The following is a 21,250-nucleotide window of genomic DNA, read 5'->3' as shown; positions in this document are numbered from 1 at the left end:
CATACATAGGGAAAGACATCAAAAGCTTTATTTTTCACGTTCTATGAAATCACAGCCTGAACAAAAAGTTAAAAGAAAACTTTGCATTATGACATGGTAGTTTTAGCTGACAGATCCACATTAATTCCATGATAGGTAACTAGTGATGTAAAGATCTCGTTTGAACTGTTACAAACAGCAACTATCTATCTTGCGTTAGTGTTTCACATTTACTCAACCACCATTTTAGAAAAATCAGTGAGTATTACAAAGGTTCATGTCAACAAAGCTTCAGGAATATTAAATCAACATGACTTGAAAGTTGGCCATCTAAAAATAACTTCACTGTACAAATCATTTGTCACCTTAAAGATCTTTAAGGCTCATTACACTGACATGTGCATCTGCCTTCACTAAACTGAAATTAATATTTTTTTTCTCTATGCAGACAGAATTCTAAGAAAATGTTAACATAAAAGGTGTGCAAACAACCCCTTCTCTCCAAGCACTAAAGCAGATCAAAGAGAAAAGATGCAATACAGAAATGAAGAAAAGGCCCTGTGCTTGAGGAGACAGACTGAGTATTAAAAGCATAAATCACAAAAAGTGTGAATTTGATGATTCAGAAAGTAATCCTTTGGCATACTCCACAGAAATATTAGACAATTAAATACGAATCTGCCCATCTCCACCAGTTTCATCTTTCTCCCTCATGTCTTCCCTGAAGCACGCCATTCTGTCAGCACAAACATGTCCTACCACACTAGATGTTAAAGATGCCTTGCTGGATAATTCTCAGCTGTCCACACAGAGTCATAAGTAAGTTACCTGCTGCAGGGCTAGAAATTTACTAAACAATGACAAAAAGATGTGGGAGTAAAAGCCGAGAAGTTGACATTTTTCTAAATTACATAACCAGTACTGTACTTCAACATTTCTTGTAAGTCACACAAAGGAAGTCAAAGCTCTGTGCAGTAAGATATGGGCTGCAATGCTGATGAGTGAGATTTTACATTAGTACAAAAAAAAGAATATAGCAGACTTTCTAAGTCTGTTCAGAGACTTGCATGTATTTGCCACTTCAGAGACATAGAAGGTAAAGCAGAATACTTGCAACAAGAAATCAAGGCTTACAGAAGTATACATTAGTACTGCTGGAAACAATTTTGGTAAGCTCAAAGATTTTCAAGAAATGTGAATCATCATGAGAAAAGTCACTTAATACAAGGAAGATTTTTCAGTATTTAGGAATTAAACTACTAAGATTTCCCTTAATTTCAGATTTCATATAACCACATTGCATGTGATTGATCTAATGAACTATTAAGAGACAGAATGTTATTATTGAGAATTACTGAAAAAAGTATCTTTGCTTATTCAAAATTTTACAAACTGTTGTTTGGACCAATGACAGTGAATGGAGTGCCACATGTATTAAAAGTTCATGAACAGATGAGAAAATAGTGTCTTGTAACTTCGAGTTGTTAGTGTCAACTGAGCAACGCAGTTATTGGAAGCAGTAGTGCATAAGTTGCCAAGAACACCCATAATTTGCCTACAGCATTATAAGTATTCCTCAGTATCAGGCATCATTCTAGTTTCTCCGACCACAAAACCGAACAAAACACACTCAAAGACCTGCCAGTAAAACTGTCGAGGTTCCCTAATCAAATCTTAAGCCCACGCATAATTTTATAGGCAACAGCTGATAAGAAATTCATAGTCCTCTGAAGCAAAGCAAAATATCATCTCCTTGAGAAAGTCATTAGTTTTGGTCATTTCTCCTTAAATTCCCCAGAATCTAGGACTCTTTCTTCACTCCATCCATACCTTATTTCCAAACCAAGAATACTCAGGCAGCTATCCCTCCCCATTCTCAAGAACATAGTCTCTTCAGGCTGCTCAACTAGCATTTCAAGATGATTTCAAAATTGTTAAAGCACATGTTCCAACAACTAAAGGAAAATTCCATTTGCAGATCAAAGAAGTAACTGTAATAATTAGAAAGTTATTCCCTTCCTACAAAACAATTGGCTGAATAAGCCTTGTGAGTGCAGGACTAAGATTACCAGAAGCGTGAAGCACTCCAGCTCTGTACTCTCAGGTATACAACTATTAACTCCAGTACATACAGTTCACACAATGTTGTCTCTGTTTCTGACATTATGCACACATATATGAAAAGCTTGAATTTTGTTAAAGCAATCATGTAAATTATCTGTTTCTGTATATCAGCTTAAAGACATACAATTTATAATTAGCAGCACAAGTACTAGTCAAGTTATTCCATCTTCCCAAAGGTTGCCTTGAACACAAAGCTGATCATTTCCTTCACTACGTGTCCTAATACCTCAACTACCAAGGCACAGTTAGACTACCTTTTGTGAGCTGGCTTTCTATAGCAATCCATCATAGAGACAGAACTTGTGAAATTAATGAACACGTGAAATTAGCACTATGGGTCTTGACTGACCAAAGGCAATGCACAATACTGAAGGAAGTAATGTCATTAACATACAAAAAGCATTTTGAAACAACCATATAGCAGCAATTAATATATTAAAACAAGAACAGGCAACCTAGAATGAACCAACAGAGGGATTTTTGCAGGATGAGGCTGTTATTCTATTTTATTTTACAGCTATTCAGTTTGGAAGGTACTGATTATATGTGATTTCTATTTGTTCCAGTTATTTCCTTTTACCTGCTCTACACAAGAATTTAACACAAACGTCAACAGCACCTCCCCACACACACTTCTGGAAAAGAAATAAGAGCTATGAGAAGTCATGAATTTCTGTGATAAACACAAAAGATTATCTATTCAAGTTATCAGCTGACAAAAACACAAAAGCTCAGCTGAAAAACTACTGCCACCAACTCCACAGAAAGCAGATTAGGATCCTGGTTTGCAATATCAGAGTGTTTTTTCACTGTAACAGAAACTAAATTTAGACCAGGTTACATAAAAAATACTAATAGCCTTAACACGTTTAATCAGCATAAGAGGTTTAGAGATACACAAATGATTTAAAGTCTGTTGACTAGTTTTATACTGCATTTGCAATATTGTGCATTAGTAAAATCAGGGAGATTATGAAAGAAATACTGAAGCATAATAAAATTACATAAAACATGAAAAGCTGTCTATATAGAGCAACTCCAAACATTGATATCAGTAGAAATTGTACTGGCATACATCAAGAACAAAATTTCTGTATAGATTCCTGCAGCACAGGGGCTAATCTGGCTAACCTACGCCCTGGAGGCAACACAATGGAAGTACCTAGTAGGTTCAAAAAGCAGACTGGACTTCTTAAATGCAACTTTAACTCTTGTGATCCTAAAGAGGGCAAAAAATAAAATGCTTCCTATCCTCATTCTGTCACATACTGCTGATCTATGGCTAGCATAACAGCACAAAGCAATCTGGCAGACTTTCAAATGCCAAGTCTGGCAAGGTGATGGGCAATATGCTCTGCCAGCTGTGCAGCTTCTTCAGGAGCAGCACATGGCAAAAACTGAGTCCCTGATGATTTTTATGAAACAGACCATAATTATGGCTTGCACAGCACCTGCCAATGATTTACAAAGTTTTGATCACATCGTGCTCTGGGTTCGCCCTCCCCTGGCAGCTAAACATGTTCCTTGAAAACAAGAGAAGACATAATTATTTATATCAGGATTGATTTGGACAGATAGAACTGTAAAACAGAGGGCAGTACTGTCTTATGTACTAACTCCCATCTTTTGAGAGAGGCTATTTTATGAAAACACTCTCAGGTTCACATCCTGAAGCAGCTGGTAACAGACCAATTAGCCAGGTGCAATTATTTTTTGTTATTATTATTTTAAATCTTAATAGCTCATATTATGTCATCCAAAAGCATACCTTTAAAAGCCTGTTGCTACCACCATGGACTACTGACAGAAAAATGAAACAGGTGATACTTACTGAATTCCAGTGATGTGTATCTGCATTCCATTTCTTTCAAAAAATCTTTTTTGAAAGACTCATACAATTTTTCTGCACTATTTGAGTAGTACTACTACTAAAAAGAGATTACCTACCCATCTTCATAATTATTTCTGAGAAACACTGTGGGGTAAGTCACAGCTGAGACAAGAACACAAGAACACTTTACAGCTTATCCAGACGGATTTAAAAAAAAAAAAAAAGGTCAACTTGGAAGCAATGACTACTAAGTTATATTTTGAGGTTTTATCTCTGATTCTTGGCTAGGAAGTTCTGAAGCCAATTGTTCTTTCTACTGAACTAGAAAGATCAGGAGAGGAAGCAATAATTTCTCCAGATTAGATTAACTGCGATAGCATTATATAAAAGCACAATTTTAAACAAACTTTTATAAGAAATTGGCTTTCAACTTCTAAGCCATTAATCATTTTTTATTAGCAGGAACTCATTTTCCAGTGATTTAAGCTGGCTCACTCTAGAGCTCTTGTTCAGATTTATACAGCTGTAAAGCAGACAAGAAAACCACTGTCCTGTGTCACAATTTTACGGTGTAGAGCTAAATCAGGCTCCTTGCAAAAAGGGCAACTGAGTTAACTCTAGTAAGGCACTGATGAAGCCACCAACTCAAGAAACTGATTGCTCCAAGTGCTATCACTTAATATCTGCGTTTTGAAGCCCAGTCTTTGTCAATTTCTAATTAACGTATAAATGATTCCTGTACTTATTGGCCATAGAGGAAAAATAATTTTGATTGTATTTTTAAAAAGTTCTTTCTACATTGGACATGAAATGCAGTGTTATGATAGTATTACTTGACAAAGGTTTTACTATGTCTTCCATACCAGCAAGAGTGCCATAGCCAGTACCAAATGATGAAAGCTTCCCTTGATCGCCAAAGCCAGTTTTAAGAAACTGGCATCAATCTCATGCAGGGTTGGACAGAAAGTGTTTGGCTGTTAAACTACCACCTTTCCAAATTTCTTCAGAATTGTTTGTCAGAAACACCTTTTAGAGAAGCTTGCAGCACTTCAGAAAACAAGTACCACATAAGAAAGTTTTATAATACTGAAATCAATTATTTGCTCATTACTGAAATTTGTGAACACCAGATTGCAGTTACAGACTATACCTTTTGGCAGATGCCTAGCTCATTATCATTCAGCTGCTGAACCACAGATCCAGCTTGCACCACCTAAGAGGATTATGCAACAACAGGCAGGTTATTACTGCTAAAGCTCATATACCAAACTTGCTTCTTCATAGCATTTTGGTTTCTAGTGATCTTTCATTCAGGGAAAACTGATACATGGCTTATAGGAAATTCTACTCAGAAACACTAATTTATTTTACTTTGTATCACAATGGTAATTTTATAACCTATCAAAGAGAATATAATTTGCAGTGCACTGCATGAAGCAATATAGTTCTTCCATATCTTGATACTTCCCATATTTATCAAACTTTCTAATTCCCTCTACATGTAAGAAAACACACTTGTCAAGTCATTAATATTTAAACATTACCTTTATATTCCTTTTCCACAGTGAGCATTATAAAGCTGAAAATACTGATCAGTTCACATACCACTGAAGTGCAACTACTCTTCAGCAGAATTTCTCTGCCAGAAACACAGCTGCACATCCTTTAGACAAGGAATTAATTAAATCAGTAAAACGTTTCCAGTAATTTAGATAGATCCAAAACAACACACTCTTTCATACTTATGTTAATACCGGTAAAGCAGTGTGACATACACCAAGAGTTCACAACATACACTGTTTAAAATGCAGGCAGGTTGAAATTCTGGACTAGACAAAACATTCAATGAGAAATCTACCGTGCCAGCAAACTTCTTGGAAGATGATTTTCTAAGTAAACTTGTATTATAAAAGAAGAGATAATAAATGTACTCATTCTTTAAAGACTAATACTGTTCACATTGATATAACTAACTCTCCTGTTCTGTATTTACAGGTAATGAGGCATACACAACAGTGAGTTGTATCTACAAAATGAATCCAACTTTAAATGCCATCAGTTTCTTATACAGTTTTCAGGTATCTAAGATCTAAAATTCTGTTCCCTGGATATCTTTATCTAATTTGACTGTGCGCTCATCTTCCAACCCACCATCTTTTAAAAGATGGCTATTGGCTGCATGGTCACACTCAGAGAGTTGTGGTCAACAGCTCAATGCGGCGTTCCCCAGGGAGCAGTGCTTGGACCAGTGTTATTTAACATCTCAGCGGGTGACAACTTTGCAGATGACACCAAGCTAAGTGGCGCAAGTGGCACACTAGAGGGAAGTGATGCTATCCAGAGGGACCTAGACAGGCTTGAGTGGTGGGCCCACGCCAGTCCTGCATCTGGGTTGGGGCAATCTCAAACACAAATACAGGCTGGGCAGAGAATGGCTTGAGAGCAGCTCTGAGGAGAAAGACTGAAAGACTCAACATGAGCTAGCAATGCACACTTGCAGTCCAGAAGACCAACCTCATCCTGGGTTGCATCAAGAGAAGCATGACAGCAGGTCGAGGGAGGTGATTCTGCCCATATGCTCTTGTGAGACCTCACCATAAGTTCCAGGATAAAATTATTTATTACTGTATCCCCTTCAGTCTTAAGAGACCTCTGCCCACCCCAAGACCCAGGTTAAACATTCTAAGGCCAAAATTATTATGTACATAGTAATGCACTTTATAAAAGTTCATTAGTATCAACAATAGTAATACAATAGTATTAACCAGTTAGCATCCCAAATCATGTAGATTTACATAGCATTGCTACAAAACAGCTAAAAAAAAAAAGCAAAAAAGCACTTGTAAGAAGTTCTGACTGTCAATATAATTGAAAACATTTTTCAGAACTGTTGCCAAAAAAAAGTGTTCAGCTTTTAGTCAATCTTACAGTAGGACTGACTCAATCCTAGGAAGTTTTATGCAACAAAGTAGATTCTCACTTAACATTTTCAAGTGTTTTACATTTTTAGTATCCAGTTCTAGCAGCTTGGGTATTTTGTAGTTTGCTTTTTGTCTTTTTGAATGGTAGACTTTAATTTCAAGTTCCTATTTTAAACAGAATAAATATTCTGTAGATCAGATAAGAAACTCTTAGCCAAAGAACAAATTAGAAGGCAAATTATCTTTTCACTGATAGCCCACAGGGCTGTTTTTTTTTTGCCACTTTGCCCATATATTTTATTTAAACATTAGACAGAGAGCATGTATTACATTGCTATTATATGTAAAAACAAGCAGGCAACCTTTCATTACCAAAACTGGTGGTGCGTATGTGGATGGGGGGAACTGGGAATAAACAAACTCTCAAGAGGCAATTTGTATGCATAAATTCATTTCTGAGAAACTAAATTAGAAGAACTGCTCATCTTCACCAAGAAAGCAAGCTCAATTTCCAGCATCATCTGCTAGAATAAATCCCACTGTCAAAACATGCAACTAGTATGAAACACAGCACGAAAGCATTAGGTTTATCACATGAACTCAGCTTTCAAGATAAAGGAGCCTGAACTTGATTCATGGCATTCTGAACAAACAGCAGTGCATACATAAAGGCTTTAGTTTTCCAAGGTATTAAAAAAAATATCAGAATTTAAAATAATTTATAGTTGGCACAACTCCGCAAAAGCTAGAAGGTACAAATTCAGTAAGTTTGTACAGAAATTACCCTGAAGCACATAATTGCTAGATTTTAAGCTGTCCAAGGATCTTCACCAGTCTTCTTAACTTACCTTTTCAAAGTAGTTTTTTGATCCTGCAAATTAATACTTCATACAGAATAATGAAGTGCTGTACTGGAACAAGTCAGTAAGAGGAGACAAGCAACAACATTAAGATGCAGCCAGATTAGCACTGGAGGAACATACAGACAACTTTAAGCAGGTCGTTAAAAATATATTTTAACTAGACCCCATTTAAAAATGGAAAAAAAAGAAACTACAAAAAAAACACAAGACAACTGAAGACTCTTCTATAAACCAGACTTGTTGAAATAACAAAAATTAACAAAAAAGAGAAAACAAAGAAACCACAACTACCTATCTAATCTTATTTGAGAACAGAAGAATGACTTATCTATTTTGTAGTCTTTGGCAGGGAATCTAACAAATCAAAACATGACCTATCAACGCAAAGCCTTCCTGAGAAACAGTTCATGGTCATAAACTCTTTTGTGACACATATGTGGGAGATAGGTCATAATAGTTTGAAAGTCAAGAACATGGAACATACCAACAGATTTATGAAGAGCAACAAGTCATTATTTACACGTTCAGGGTAATTAACTGTTCTTTATGAACTACTTTTCCCGTGTATAAATTAGAAAATTACAAAAAGTCCAGAGAGAAATCCTCCGCATATTCAGAAATTCAAGCGAAAACACCTTTAAGTACTTCCTTTAGACAATAGCATATTGCTTATATAAAAGTTCTCTTATCCTATAGAAGTCCTGACAGAGACAGCCTTCCAATCCAATGCGCCCCGTTTCAGTCTGAAACAAAAAGGTATGTCAATTTAATATCTATAAACTAACAAGAAGCTTAATTTTCATTTAGAATATTATTTAGCAAAGAGTTTGTATAATCAATGAATATAGAGATGTTATAATTACGAAATAAACCAGAGAGTTTGGCTAAGCAGGTTATAATAACAAAAAGAGAACAGATAGAATGCTCGTCCTGGGCTTGCTGCAAAACTCCAGAGGAGAGATCTCCAGAAGAGATCCTTTCCCACTGGCAGTCAGCTCTTAAATGGGTCTAGGAGAGGTAGAGCCAGGCTCCACCCCTTCCTGCAGCACAGGTGAATTGCCTTCACCTGTGCTCCCGTGGCTGACTCATTGCTTGCCTCAGGTGATCAATCAGAGGTTCAGCCATGATTTAGCAGTTCCCATACAGAGTTTTAAGACACAGATCACCTACCCTACGAACAGCCACCATATTGTTGCACACAAGCACTCCTCCTACAAACTCAGCTTGAATTCCTTCTCGCAAGAGAACTTGCTTGAAGTCAGATAGTCTTGGCTCATTCATAAACACAGACTGATGTCCAGGAACCTTTAAATAATATACACAGTTTTAAAACTTCTGCTAGTTACTGCCTTTCCTTTTTCCAAATATCTTCTCCTTATTGTGTTAGCAACAGCACGGCCTATGGATAGGCAACAGGACTACAGATGAGAAAATTGGCAAGACAATTCCAGGACGGCAAGCCTTAGAAGTCATCTGTCAAGCAAAAGACTTCTTTCGGTGCTCACATATAAAAGACTCTTTTGAGTCAAGTTATGCCAGGGCCAGAGCTGCAGTAAGCTGCACTACTGATCAGTACGTACGTCTGTGGTGGTTGTCATGAATCTGAAGAGACTTTAGAGTTGTCCTCTAGCTGTTTATCTAGCTCCTAGAACAGACTACATTCAAGACACTGCAATAGTATCTTAAGTAATTCTAGGATAAGGAAGTACTTAACTGAACAAATGAAATTATCTATTCACACGCAAGTATTTTCATTTAAGAGTAATATAATGAAAAAATTAACGAGCTTTCAGATCAGTCAGAGGCAGAGATGTACAAATTTCAAAGACATATGTCTACTTAAGTACATAGTATATTTCCCATGACATCAACAACACATAATGGAACCCAAGAAGCACTAAATATCAACTAATTTAAAAATCCACAGGTATTAATTACAAATATGGAACACTAAGATCTAATATTCACAAATAGATGGTAACTGTACGCTAGGCACCATTATTGGATGCAATAGATAGTGCTTGCTGAAAAGCTTAAAATCTGAAACAATAGTAACAGTATTAGAATACAGAACTCAAAAAAAAAAAAGTAGTCTAATCCAGGAAAGTTTCTGTACCTCATGAGGTGGCAGTGGTTCCAAAGTAGGGATGATTTCACTCTCCTCACACATCTCCTTATCATCGTCACCAAAGAGACTTTTCATGGCCTTTTGTTGTGCAATGACACTAGAATCTGAAGAAGGCATATCCACTTGCATCTCTAACTCTTCATCTTCCCTCAGCTCTCCCTCTTCCAAAATAACTCCAGTATCCACTTTCGAGACCCTCATATCCAGGACACCATCTATCCAAGCCAACTCAGCATCCTTGGCTTTACAGAACTGAAGTGAGCTGACAAGAGAATCTTTTAACCTGACCTGAGGTGCACAAAAATAAAAGCATGGTTTGATAGAAAAAAAAAAACCAGATTCTTACTTCATGCTTTTAAAGCAGATTTTCCCTTCTATTCTCTCTCTGCATAGGTTTAGTTCATAGTCTTTTGGAGAAGGAAGACATCCTATACTTACAAAATATAATTTATATTATCTTATTTCAGTAGTCAACTTAAACAGTAGAAGAGAACTATATCTTTTTTAATCTTGATTAAAATAAGAACCAGTATGACTGCAAAACAAGTCAGACTCACAGGAGGAACAATCATTGCCTTGAAAACAACTTTTTTTTTTTTGTGGCCAAGGAGTTCTTCAGGCCTTACCAAATTTAAGAAAAACATCTAAAAATATATTCAGGTTACAAAACAGCTGCTCCAAATTTTAACCTTCTTAAAAAATACATTTTATAGAGAAAGGGGTAGTTGACAATATCAGACTTTAAGTCATCAAAATATTACTTTGATTCCTCTAGCACACTCCAAGACATGAACTAATTAAACAAGCCCTACCCCGAAAGACTGCTATCCACATAGGATGGTGCACTATCGCAATAGAGGAATCAAGGCTGCAATTGTACAAATGAAATTGCAACTAATTATTTGCAGCACAATCCAACCAAAAGACATCAGAATTCTGATATCCAGCTCTCATCTATTATCTTCTAATTCAATGTCTCCAGAGTACTCCATCTGTTCAGTTGTTTCAACAAGAAAGAGAAAAATATATTAAGAATCCCCGAATCTATGAAGATTGATTTCACCTTTATGAATAACAACAAAATTGAAATGAAATACAGAGCTATTATAGTTTTATTCAGCTAAATACTTTGTGAAAAACCGTAAATCTTTCATTTCTTACACCCTAGAAATACTAAAAAAAAAAACCCCCACAAAATTCTGCTGTCTTAAGGATGTCAGAACAAGGTAATTTTGACTAACTGGAACTTTCTACTTCCAAGGCCAACAGATTATTCTCTGGAAAGCAGCAAAAATACCTCTTTCAACAATTCTAATGATGCTTTTAGATTAATTTTAAAAGGATAAAAGGAATAAAGGACAGATGTCCAAACAGCATGCAAAATGCTTTCCTCTAAACTACTGGATATAAAGACTCCAATATATGACTTTTTCTTCTTTGCTCTCTAAGGTTCCTCTTGAAATTTCAAAAAGAATCTTGAATTCCAGGTCACATACAACAGTAATTTAAATATAGACACAATAAAGCTATTAAGACTTGAGTAAAACAAGCTGATGCTGCCACAGACATAAACATGGGTTTCTGCACTACAGGTTGAAGAACACTGACCTCACATTCAAGTTTTGTTTTAAACACTTCTTATGAGAAATACTCACTTGAGCATAGGACAATGCTTACACATAAAAGAAGCTGTTAATGTCAAAGTCAAGTATACACATGAAATGTTTTGCATCTCCTCTAACAAAAAATGGAGGGTTAAATAAATTCTGCCACTACAGCTGCTCTATTACAGTTCTCAGTACTTGTACATACAAGTAACAAATTCCAGCATCTTACCTGGTAAATATGAGTTTCACTGGTTGCATCTACAGTTTCATGTAGTTTTGGCATATACACTTTAATATCTTTTCCACCAAAAGCTCTGCAGCATTCAGCAAGGTCCTGGCTGGCTTCAGGTGGTCCATGGACAATGATTAGTTGTCTTGGTTTCATTTGATTAATGATTTTTTTAATTGAGTCCCCATCTGAGCGTCCTTCGTAGTCGATATATGTAACCCTGGCTCTGGTTTGAACAAAAAACACAAACAAAAGATGCAAATGAACAAAAACCATATATCTTAAAGACAAAATATTTTGTGAAATTTAATTAAAAAAATGGAAAACATTGCAAAAAATTATTGTACATCAGAGTCAGCAAAAGGTACATTACAGATCAGTAAAATACAGATTTGTACAATATCAGCATGTACACACGTGTAGCTCCAAATAATCCTCTAACACCTGAGACTTTGCAGGAAGGATTCAGGAGATGTGCAGTACTGGAATTCACGCATAACCTCTTTTTTATCACACAGGTAACAAGCAGAACAAAACAGAATGTGAAATATGTGCATTATTAGCCTGATACTAGACTGGCATAGATTTCCTATTGATCCTTCTGCAAAAAGACATTTGTGTAGTGGGAAAAATACAGGGAGCCACTATCCAGCCTCACAATGTCAAAGAAAACATATACATATTATTATTATTCTTTTCTTGCCTTGGCTCTGAAATTACTGAAAACAAGAACAAAGCCACTCACTTAATTTCCATGGATTCTGTTGCTGAAATACATTTGGTAGGAACATCTGATAAATCCTGGTCCATTGGCTCCTCTCCATTTGTCAAACCAGATTCTAATTTGCTTTTTTCTTCCTCTGTTGCCTGAAGTTCTGGAACTAGAAAGTCTTCTGGTCTAAAGGAGAAAAGGCATTTTGCTTTTAACAGTCTTCTAGTAAATCCAAAGCACTACATAGTATAGAAACAAGCAATTCTCTTTTTAAAATAACTCAGTAATTATGTCAGAACTTTGATATCTTGCAGAATACTACTAATTTAAGGATTTCTATCAGGTATTCATCATAAAAATAGGACAAATATTGCCAGATTTTTCTAGGCTAAATGATGCTCATTAATGAAGCGCCATAAATTTTTCAAAATTATGTGGAATATAAAGCAGGAAAATGCCAAATTCAAAAGTTTTTAATCTTTTCTCCCATAAAAAGAAAAAATAAAGCGAACAACAACAACAAAAGTCAAAACAAAAACCTGGACTGGAATCGCTTCTTAAGAAATGTGAATTCAGGCCCAAGATCAATACTTTGCAGTCTCAATCCCATCATAAGCTTCTTGTGAAACTTAGCTGGAATCATGTTTCAGAAGTCACTTAAAACCTACTGTGTTTGGAAAAGCATTCAACAGCAAAACAGCAAAAGAGATACAAACTTGATTTTTATTTTTATTACTTCTATTTTTGAACTATTTCATGGCTATTACCCGTTACTAAGCATTACCACTGCTCTCCTCACATACTTGATAATCTCTCCATATTCATCCCATTTAATTCTTTCTTCAGGGGCTGGGAACATTGGATAAGACTTCTTTGCCTGTTTGAAGAAGCTTCCTTTCCGGCTACCTTCACCTTTCATCATCAAATCATGTTTGGTCTTATGCACAGTTGGCTGATCGATATCTTCTTCTGCATCACTCTCATCACTGGAATCAATATCTGCCCTGAAATGGTATTCCAAGAATAATAGCCTTTTCTTTTTTCTTCAGGTTTAGTATAACAAAAACACACTGACTGGACAGTAATAGTTAAGACTAAGGGCAAGGACAGTTGATGTATCCCAGAAAATGTTCACAAAATTCAGATGAAACAGGTCTATAGTAGCAATGGATTAAAGAAACCACTGATTAAAGACAACCATTCTGACTCCTCGATGCACTCAGACAAACTGTTACTTTCACTTGTCCTTGTAAATGGTTGAAACATCAGGCTGAACATGCATTTCAACTCCGACAACAGCAGAACACAACATCTAATATACTTACTCTTTAGACTGCTCTAACTTCTTAGCTGCTTCTTTCTTTAGTTTCTCCTTTTCTAGGTATTCTTCAAGTTCTTTTCCTTCCAACTTGACACGTCTTCTCAACTTACAAATAAAGTAAAAATTAGACTTTCTGTGAGTAGCTGACTTGCTTTTAATACTTCTCTTACACACTGCTGGTAAGATAATATTTATATTTAAGTACCAAGGACAAATACAATCTTGTCCTTTATGAAACAACTCTCATAAATACGTGGCACCTTAGCATACCAACATCATGACAATGCAATCAATTAGTACAGAGTACATAAGAACATAAAATTAATTCTGAAGTATTAAAATCAATTCATTTTACAGTAATTCCTTAAAATATCTTGAGGAAACACCTCCCTTCAATATCTAAATGCAGGTACTCTAAGGTGAGCAGCTATTTTTTGACCTTTGTGTCACTAATGTGAACAGAAGTACCTGGCAAAATTACATGTTAGCAGGCAAAGCAACATCAGGCCTTGTTTCTTTTTTTTTGTTTTGTTTTGTTTTGTTTGCAGAACTGATTAGACTACAGGTCACATCCGACAGTGTCCAATCCTAGTAACACTGAACCAATCCAACCTAAAACTGAAAGCAAGCTGCACCATCAGGACTGAAATGATTACTGGGATTGCAAAGGACTCCCAGAAATTACCACTATTTACCAGAGTGAAGTAGGCACAGGTATACTATTTGAATATAATCTGGCAGCATAACTAACAAATAATTGTGTTCTTTTAGTTCATAAATTTCATTTATCTTACTCTGGTAGGATACACTGTACACATTTGACTTGATTCTCCCCTAATCTAAAACCAAAGTAGTTTCCAGAAAGAATAATCCATCCATAGTTGGCTCTGCACCTAAATTGTATGCAGAGATTTTTCTAACATGAGGACATAAAAAATATTGTCTAAAGATAAATATTTAAAAGCAACTTTGTGCTCACCTCATTAGATGCTAATTCAACTGCAGCAACAAAAAATGTTGCACTTCCTACTAAGACCCGATTTATACAAATTTATCCTTAACACTTTATATGTGCAACATACTTATTTCAGATTTTCTTCTGCCACTAGAAGCATTTTCAGCAGGTAAAAAAGCAAACTAAATTCAATTTTACTTATATTCCCCCAGATAGCCAAACACAGAAACTTTAAGATATACAGGCAATTTTTACCTCAATGTCTATAACTTTTTCAGAAGGATTATCAATCAGGAATCGTGCTAATGTTCCAGGTGTGGTACGGTAAGTTAAAATTATAGAGTTCTTGGAATCCTGGCACCACTGAATGAAAAGATCTCTTGAAAACCCACATTCTAAATCAGGTTGGCTGGCAAGGACAACTTTTGGACTAGGCACTCGAGCCAAATCAGACAGACTATGACATAAGGAGAGATGGCGGAACTGGAAAGGATTGTTTCTCTTGTCTTCAAAGCACCTCATCAATTTATCACTCATCCATTCCACCTAAAATATAATATTTAGACAAAGTTATCTATAGTAATACGAGCTATATAAAAATGTATAACCTGACAGGAAGCAGAGGAATGAAATACGCACAATTACAAAGTTTCTCAATATGTGTAGAAATAATGTATGGTAAACAATACAAATGAGTAATTTAAATCCACCTTTTTAATAGCTATAAACTATTTTAACAAGTTTTGTGATAAAATGAATATCAAGAACATGGCAGCAGCCATGACTGGACTTGTGTAACTTGATCGAAAAGAAAATTGTTTGCTTGAGAAAAACACTCACTCTAGAATAAGGACAACACTCAGTTTTCAGCCATTTCTTACTGTTAAAGAGAAAAAAAAAAAAGACTCAAGTACACATCCTGTTACCCCCTTCACAACTGCATATCAAAATGAAAACAAACCTGTGATTTAGAGAACTCCACTACATTGTAGCTGACGTTATTCAAAAGCGCTAGAGAGTAAACTCCTAATCCTGCATCTTTCGTTCTCCAGATCTGATCAAGAAGTTGAGCAAGCTCCAGAACTCTGCCAGCGGTATCCACAGCTATCAGCACATTTCCATCACCTCGTAATGTCTCCAAAACATTAGCTAAGAAGAGTTAGAACAGAAAGAACTACTTTGAACCACAACTAGAGCTTTGAAGATCCCATCACCTTGATTACTAATTTTTAAAATAACTTTTTTCCAAACATCAGTAAAATGGAGATTAACAGAAGAATGTGCTAAGGAAGGTCATTTAAAAATCCCTTAAATCAAACATTACTGGGTAAAATACACCATTTTCACATAAACTTTTATATAGGGCGCAATTCATTGTTTTTATGAAAACATTTTCCCCACAGGATTAGTACCATCAGGAAAAAGCAATTCAAAATTTGTTAAATTTGAATAAAGATTCTTAATTTAGATGTTAGTAAACTTCTTACAAAAAAACAATTTATAGTGGCTAATAAGTCACACTGTTACTGCTACCTTGAGCCCTACACAGAATACGTACTTAGTAGCTGTTCATCCCTTTGTTTCCTCCTGGGTTGTACATAAGTAGCATTAAACGAATCTGTAATAAGCAACGAAGGCCTGCTCAACATTTCCAATGAACAGCCGTTCAGATGGCTGTGGAAAAAAAGGCCAGAACTCACTGTCAGCATTTTTATTTTACAAGGAAAAAATAAGACAATGAACATACAGTTTTGAATGTACATCTCAACAGTGGAAAAAACAGGGTATCACATATAAGCAAATCAAAGAGCTGCTTAAAGAAAATACTTCAGGCCAAGAGTAAGAAGATGTCCAAGAGTCAGTCTGATTAAATAAGTAATTCTGAGGAGGTTAATATAGTAAATATTTATTATCAGTTGCATAAATATTTACAATTAGTAGAAAAAACAGTTTCAATTTAGTTCACTTTTCCTCCTTCCTCTTTTCTCACACCCTGAAAGTCTCTTTAGCATAACTTCAATTAAGACAGAAATAGGCTCCCCAAGGCTGTGGTTACAGCACCAAGCCTGCCAGGGTTCAAGGAGCATTTGGACAAGCTCTCAGACATACGGCTCGAATGCTGGGTGGCCCAGTGTGGAGTCAGCAGTTGGATTCCACGATCCCTATGAGATCATTTCCATTCTGGATATTCTACAATTCTGTTTTTATGCTTAAATTGGGTAAGATGCATATTAAAAACCATAGTAACAAACACTAACGAGTAAAACTTATTTCGATATTTATTTTCTTGCCTTTTTCCCTCTCCTAAACAAGCATTTTATGGGAGGAAGGCAGAACATGAGAAATATCCTGTCAGCTTTCTAAGACAGAAAAAAAACACACATTTTTCTTTAACATTTCCCAGGAATTTCAAAACCATAAACTTTCTTAAATCTCAACTATCCAGTAGTCAAAAACATCCTAAAAACAACTACACCGTATGGTTATACTGCAAATCCCATCTCGATAGGTTGAATTTGAGCACATTGTTTTAAGAGTTCTTGAGATTCTGAGAAACAGAAAACAGAGTTTGTAATAACCGTTTCCTACTTGATAAAGAGAAGCTGTGTGTTATTTCTCTCCTCAAAACAACAAGAAAAGCTTTTCATAAGTGCATGATACAAATGCTTTCTGAATGTTTCCTGCTTCAATCTAAAATAAATCTGAACATAATGAAGAAACCCAGGGCTAAAACTTGTTTCAAATTCACTGATATGAATGCAAGTAAAATTATTGGTCGTCTTATATCTGGAAAGGCACTGCTACTTACATACTTATTTATCACAGAAATTACACACACTTAACATATCAGAGAAATATAGTTAGTTATATTGAACTTACATCTCCCTCTTGTGGTTGAAATCAACTGCATAAACAATTTCTTCCTCTCCATCTTTGACAATCTTCCAAATCGTGCCTCCTATCATGTGACCTGCAGGCAATGGCGTGATTGACAGACCATGTCCTTTGCCTACAAAAAAGAATGGCCTCCTAGGTATCTCTCAATATTTTAGGTAGATGACACGTATGAAAATCTATTACTCTAAATAATAGATAAGTAAGTAGCTAAACTCCAAAGTATCACTTGGAAAAAAGTCAAATGAGGTATGAAAATCAGTAACATCTCTCTCCTTTCTATCTAACCAGTAAAATCCATCAACCTTGGCATAACTTTCTCCTCATTAAATGGAAATTCTACTGACTGCCTCATTACTGAGGCAAACATTTGGCTGATGTAGACTGACACCTATGAAATACACAACATTCAAATAACATACTCCTTTTAAAAAGTTACCTGAACTGCCAATGAAAGGGAACAGAATCACTAATCTATCAAAACTTTTGCTGATGGGACTTTACCTTTCAAGTTGACAATCTGAGAAAACTTCAGCTGCTGTATCTTATCAAATGCTGCATCTACATCATCCAATGTAAAGAGTGTGAAATCTTCAGTATTATGGCGAGACTAAAACAAATAAGAAGCACAGAATATTCAAAAATTTGAGCCCTCTACCTTGTCAAAGATGTTGAATATTAAGGTGTGAACCTAAAAGATACCTGATAGAGATCATACATAAACATTTGCCCCATTTTATACACAGGAATAGTTGCATAAATGGCACAATTCAATCCCATTTTTCCAACTGCATATGGAAGAGCACCGAGGTGTAAAGGGTCAGGATGAGAAAGGAGAACAGCATCAACTTGGTGTACATGTCTACAAAAGAAGGACAACAAAAGATGGTGAGGAGTTGTATACAGTATGACATACTTTCTACCATGACTGTCTTGAGATCAACTGCACAGTATGAACACCAAACATGAGAAATTAAGTCTTTTCAGTTTAGAATGAAGTTTTAAAAAACATAATTAAAAGTTACGTTTTTTTTCCAAACAATCTCAAGTAAAATAAAAACTTATATACTGAGATCTGAAAACATAAGTTCAAGGACTGGGTGACATACGATCTTCCAAAAGTTCCACACTATGTTCTTGATTAGAAAGACTTCAGCATATATTTGGATACCAGAAGATTCACTAACCGAAGAACCAAAGGTATTTTCAGTGCAAACACGTTACTGCTTATGTATCTAAAAAAATCTAAAATACATCACAACTTTTCTTCAAAAGAGAAAGTACAAATAACAGGATGCAAATCAAAATACATTTGGGTTAAAAATAAGGGTGAGTTTCAGCTTCATTTTAAAAATTAATTTATACAAATAAAAACACAAGTTGCTTTTTCTTTAAAACTGTGGTATAACTTAAGAACTCAGGCCAAAGACTAGCTATCATAATTCAAAAACATAAGGGCCTAAAACAAATGCAACAAGTGAAAACAGAAGTTGGGCAGAAGGACTCAGTTTTTTTGGTCCCTTACATAGTAACTAGAACATGCATATTATTCTTGACAGCTATTATTAAAACAGGGATTATATTTAAATGCTTTTCAGGTAAGACACCTAAAACATCTTAGATGCTAGTACACAATAATCCTCGGTTAAACAACTTCAAATGCTACATAAGCATTAATGCCAGAAAAAGTGAAAATATAAAAACAGCATCACAAAGCTTAGCTTTTTTTCCAGAACATTTATGTTTCAGTCATTTACTTGTAACAAACTGCTTGTCAGGAAAGCTCATAAATGTAAACTTGAAAAGCTAAGCACTATGTTCTAGAAAAGTTTATTTCTTGACAGAGTTGGGATACTCTGCAAAAGTTGGTTTTCAGATCAAGTCTACTGATCTTGAAAGACAAGGCAAGAGTCCAAACACTTTATTCTTATTCAGACTGTATTTAATAAGGCCTTCTTCATTTAAAACTTGCTGAATTATTTTAGAGCCAAGGTTAGCCTCCCATACACTGCTCTGTATCAAATTTATTTAAAAACAAGCAAACAAACCAACACAAAACAACCAAAGCTCAGAAGAATTTAAGACAGATGAGACTCATTACATTTAAAAATAATTGAATAAATAAAGACAGAAAATATTTGAGCATTACCATCCCCTTCATGGAAAGCATTCTTCAAACCAAGATCACAGAATCACAGAATGGCCAGGGTTGGAAGGGACCTCAAGGATCATGAATCTCCAACCTCCCTGCCAGATGCAGGGCCACCAACCTCCCCATTTAATACTAGACCAGGCTGCCCAGGGCCCCATCCAGCCTGGCCTCGAACACCTCCAGGGATGGGGCATCCACAACTTCCCTGGGCAGCCCGTTCCAACATCTCACCACTCTCTCTGTAAAGAACTTCCCCCCCAATGTCCAATCTAAATCTTTCCTCCTTCAACTTAAAACCATTTCCCCTTGTCCTGCAGTTATCAACCCTTTCAAAGAGTCGATTCCCCTCCTGTTTGTAGGCTCCCTTCAGGTATTGAAAGGCTGCAATGAGGTCACCCCGCAGCCTTCTTTTTTCGAGGCTGAACAAGCCCAGCTCCCTCAGCCTGTCTTCATAGGGGAGGTGCTCCAGTCCCCTGATCATCTTTGTGGCTCTCCTCTGCGAGAGATCAACTTTGGGTGTAACATCAACATGCATATGTGTGTGTGTGTGTGTGTGTGTGTGATGTGTGTATGTGTATATATGTACACACATACATATGAACTGTTGCATTGTGTTTCAAGATCAGCAGACTCAATCTGAAAACCAACTTCTGCAGAGTCTCCCAACTCTGTCAAGAAGTTATTTTGAGAGCCTTCAGAAAATGCAAAGCACATTTAGAGTGCACAAAGTACTTACTTCTTTAGGGAATCAATAATATCCATAGAAAAGTTCTCATCCCAACCACAGTCCAAAAGAAACCGAAACTCATCCACCTGCAGCAGGTAGCACAGGGCAGACTCCTCCTGCACTCCGGAGAGCGTGGTCAGCTTGATGATGGACGTCATCCTGCTGTCCAAGTGTCTTATTTCCTAAAGAATGGATCTGAGCAGGGGAAGACATGTTACTGAGTAATCCAAAACAACAGACTATTTATTTAGGGAAAAAAGACAAGAAATTAAGAGGTAGAGCTATCTCTGCTAACGTTTCTGAGGACATACGTGACAACAGTGATGTGTGATGCTGAGTACAGCAGCTGGATACCTATCGATAAGTTTCAGTTTGCAACACCTGATCCTTGGGGGCCTTTCACAATTAGGAAGGGATTCGGAATTCATTAGAATTAGACACGAACGTTAGCGAATCACCGGAGGCGGTGCAGCACGCACTGCGATAGCTGCGGCCCTCCAGACTCTGCGGCCGCCCGAGGGCAGCCCGGCTCCGCAAAGCGGCTCCAGCGCCTGGCCAGGACCCGCCGCTCGGCCCCGGCCCAAGGGGAGGAAGAACGAGCACGGCGAGCACCGCTCAAGCCCTTTACTGCTCGACTCCCGCGGAGGGGCTGCTCCACAGCGGTGCCCCCTCCCCGCTGCTACCTGCCTCGAGCTGCCCCTACAGCCTCACGACGCGCGCCCACGGCCGCCGGCACCGGCGCCGCTCGCCGCCATCTTGCGCAGGGCGGGGAGAAGGAGGAGGAAGGGGAGAGGCGAACGGACGGC

At 36.7% G+C, this 21,250-nt stretch overlaps 1 protein-coding gene across 2 annotated transcripts; it reads right to left on the bottom strand.

The window, feature by feature from the left end:
- Positions 1–7,123: 7,123 nt before the first annotated feature.
- Positions 7,124–21,218, bottom strand: CPSF2 (cleavage and polyadenylation specific factor 2). Of its 2 annotated transcripts, none has more exons than XM_003206668.4 (15): positions 21,132–21,218; positions 20,454–20,639; positions 18,268–18,427; positions 18,070–18,175; positions 17,551–17,680; positions 16,229–16,344; positions 15,632–15,819; positions 14,926–15,216; positions 13,720–13,820; positions 13,198–13,398; positions 12,428–12,580; positions 11,683–11,908; positions 9,835–10,134; positions 8,889–9,023; positions 7,124–8,461 (listed from the first exon to the last, which is right to left on the bottom strand). In XM_003206668.4, exons 2-15 carry the CDS (start codon positions 20,600–20,602, stop codon positions 8,369–8,371), a joined length of 2,349 nt encoding a protein of 782 aa, XP_003206716.1. In that variant the 5' UTR covers positions 20,603–20,639; positions 21,132–21,218; the 3' UTR covers positions 7,124–8,368. The 2 variants fall into 2 exon arrangements, with proteins under 2 accessions (XP_003206716.1, XP_019471385.1); XM_019615840.1 differs by having other exon boundaries at positions 21,128–21,215.
- Between the last annotated feature and the right edge of the window lie 32 nt (positions 21,219–21,250).

This window comes from Meleagris gallopavo, chromosome 5 (genome assembly GCF_000146605.3).
Source record: "Meleagris gallopavo isolate NT-WF06-2002-E0010 breed Aviagen turkey brand Nicholas breeding stock chromosome 5, Turkey_5.1, whole genome shotgun sequence".
Lineage (NCBI taxonomy): Eukaryota > Metazoa > Chordata > Aves > Galliformes > Phasianidae > Meleagris > Meleagris gallopavo.
Note: the sequence above shows the minus strand (reverse complement) of the source record. Positions and strands in the feature narration are given on the sequence as shown.